Genomic DNA, 2,575 nt, shown 5'->3' with positions numbered 1-2,575 from the left:
ATGCCACTTGATGCAACAAGAATTCACACTTAGAAAACTTTGCGTACAACTTCTTATTTTGAAGAGTTTCTAAAGTAATACGCAAGTGAGTTTCGTGATCTTCTTTCGACTTTGAATATATGAGAATATCGTCAATAAAAACGATAACAAAGTCGTCCAAATAATCTTTGAAAGATCGGTTCATAAGATCCATAAAAACTGTTGGAGCATTAGTTAACCCGAATGGCATAACAATGAATTCATAATGACCATATCGAGTACGGAATGCAGTCTTAGGAATATCTTGATCTCTGATCCGGAGTTGATGATATCCAGACCTTAAGTCGATCTTAGAAAAATACTTTGCTCCTTGAAGTTGATTGAAAAGATCGTCAATACGGGGTAAAGGGTATTTATTACGTATCGTGACCCGATTTAGTTCCCGATAGTCAATACACAATCGCATCGATCCATCTTTCTTCTTAACGAATAGGACTGGTGCACCCACGGAGATACACTGGATATAATGAAACCCCGATTAGAAAGATCTTCAAGTTCTTCCTTAAGTTCTTTCATTTCGGTCGGAGCCATACGATACGGAGCCTTTGAGATAGGTGCAGCTCCCGGAACAAGATCAATTGTAAATTCAATTTCCCTTTCCGTAGGAACTCCTGGAAGTTCATCTAGAAAGACATCTTCAAATTGATTAACAACAGGAACATCTTCAAGTTTAAGGCATACCTCTTCGGGATCTTGTAGTGAAGCTAAAAATCCTTCACATCCTTGCCATACCATTGCTTTAACATTTACTTCTGAGATAACACGAGTTCCTTTCTCAGGTGAAACACCTTGGAACACATATTCGGGTTCATTGACGTCACCAAAGATGATTTGTTTGGGTTTGCAGTCGATGGTCACTCGATGTTTAGACAACCAATCCATGCCAAGGATGATATCGAAGTGATCCATTTTCATTGGAAGTAAGGTAACTTCCCGAATTCGATCGCCAATAATTAACGGACAATTTGAGAATTGACCAAATATACATACTGAACTACCCATAGGAGTAGTAATATGTAATGGAAATTCAGTGGATTGTTCATATGATTTAAGATTTTCTTCGAAGTTTTCAGAAACAATCGAGTGTGTAGCACTTGTATCAAATAAAACATATGCATCTCTACTGTCAATAGAAAGGGTACCAGAAACCATACCCGCAGTAGACTTGTCAGCAGATAGTGTAAACACTCGACCACCAGCAGTAGATTGCTTCTCTTTATCTTTAGAATTATCTTTCGGCCCTTGTTTACAATCACGAGCTATATGACCTCGTTGACCACAATTATAATAGGCGCCGGTCATTCGAATACATGGGCCAGGATGATGTCTAAAACCACAATCTTTGCACCGTAACAGAGAATTTGTATTCGAAAAACCTTTATTAGAAGTTCCTTGAAATGCCATTGGAGGTCTATAATTTGGTTGTTTCCACTGTCCTGTCTGATTGGTTCTTCGCCTAGTAGAATTTCCTTGAAACACATCTCTATTCCGTTTCGTACCACTATCACCTTGAGAAAGTATAGAGTCCAGTCGTTCCCTTTCAATGTTCCTTGCAGCATCAACAACCTGGGCAATGCTCGTGAACTGTTGATTGATAAGTTTGGGTCTGAATTTGCTGTTGAGAGTCCATTTGAACTTATTAACCTGGTTTTCTACCGTACTAGCCATACTACCCGCAAAACTAGCCAATCGTAGAAATCTGGCTACGTATTTGGATATGGATTCGTCTTCTTTCTGTTTGAGTGTAGCGTACTCTTGAACATACGCCTCTTTGTCTGCTGCAGTAAAGTATTGCTGATAGAAAACATCTTTGAATCCCGGCCAAGTTAAATTTTCAATAGCTATATCCCCTCCGTAAGATTGTTTCCAAGCTTTCCACCAACGATTAGCATCACCTTCAAGTTTATAAGTAGCTAGTTCCACTCGAATTCTATCAGAACAACCCAAGACTCGGAATACCTTTTCAAGATGTGATATCCAATCTTCGGCGTCAACAGGAGTGGCTGCTGAAGTAAAAGTACGAGGCTTTTGTTTATGAAACTTCTCTAACCATTGACGAGTATCAGCAAGTTCATTACTAGTTCCCTGATGTCTGCGTTCTGGCCCATAGTTCCTAGTATTAGGATTCAGATTTTCACCAGTTTGACGCAATGCTTCCACCGTCTGTGCTATAATACCTGGTAGCATATCGGTAACTGTTTGTTGGACAGCTGCCATCACATTAGGATCAAGTTCAGTTGTTGGCGGAGGATTTGTTTCATTTTCAGACCCAGTTCGACTTCTTCTAGGTCTATCTGTTATTGCCGGTATTCTTCTTGGCGGCATTTGGAACTAACACAAATAATAGGAAACCATTTGCTCGATTAATTTCAAAAAGAAACAAAGCGTACGAGATTCCAAATAATTAACATGTATAAGGCTTAGGATAGTCCTATCTTGGTTCTACCCATTCCTCACAGATCAAACCTAAATTGTACTACAAAATCATAACCTATAGCTCGGATACCACAACTTGTAACACCCCCGTCCCGCGTGG

At 39.5% G+C, this 2,575-nt stretch overlaps 1 protein-coding gene across 1 annotated transcript; it reads right to left on the bottom strand.

Moving 5' to 3' along the window:
* Positions 1-414: 414 nt before the first annotated feature.
* LOC112505221 lies at positions 415-2,364 on the bottom strand. Its single transcript, XM_025109159.1, has one exon. The coding sequence runs from the start codon at positions 2,362-2,364 to the stop codon at positions 415-417; it is 1,950 nt and encodes a 649-aa protein (XP_024964927.1).
* Positions 2,365-2,575: the final 211 nt, after the last annotated feature.

This window comes from Cynara cardunculus, unplaced genomic scaffold, assembly GCF_001531365.2.
Source record: "Cynara cardunculus var. scolymus isolate 2C unplaced genomic scaffold, CcrdV1 Un_Scaffold_9118, whole genome shotgun sequence".
Lineage (NCBI taxonomy): Eukaryota > Viridiplantae > Streptophyta > Magnoliopsida > Asterales > Asteraceae > Cynara > Cynara cardunculus.
Note: the sequence above shows the minus strand (reverse complement) of the source record. Positions and strands in the feature narration are given on the sequence as shown.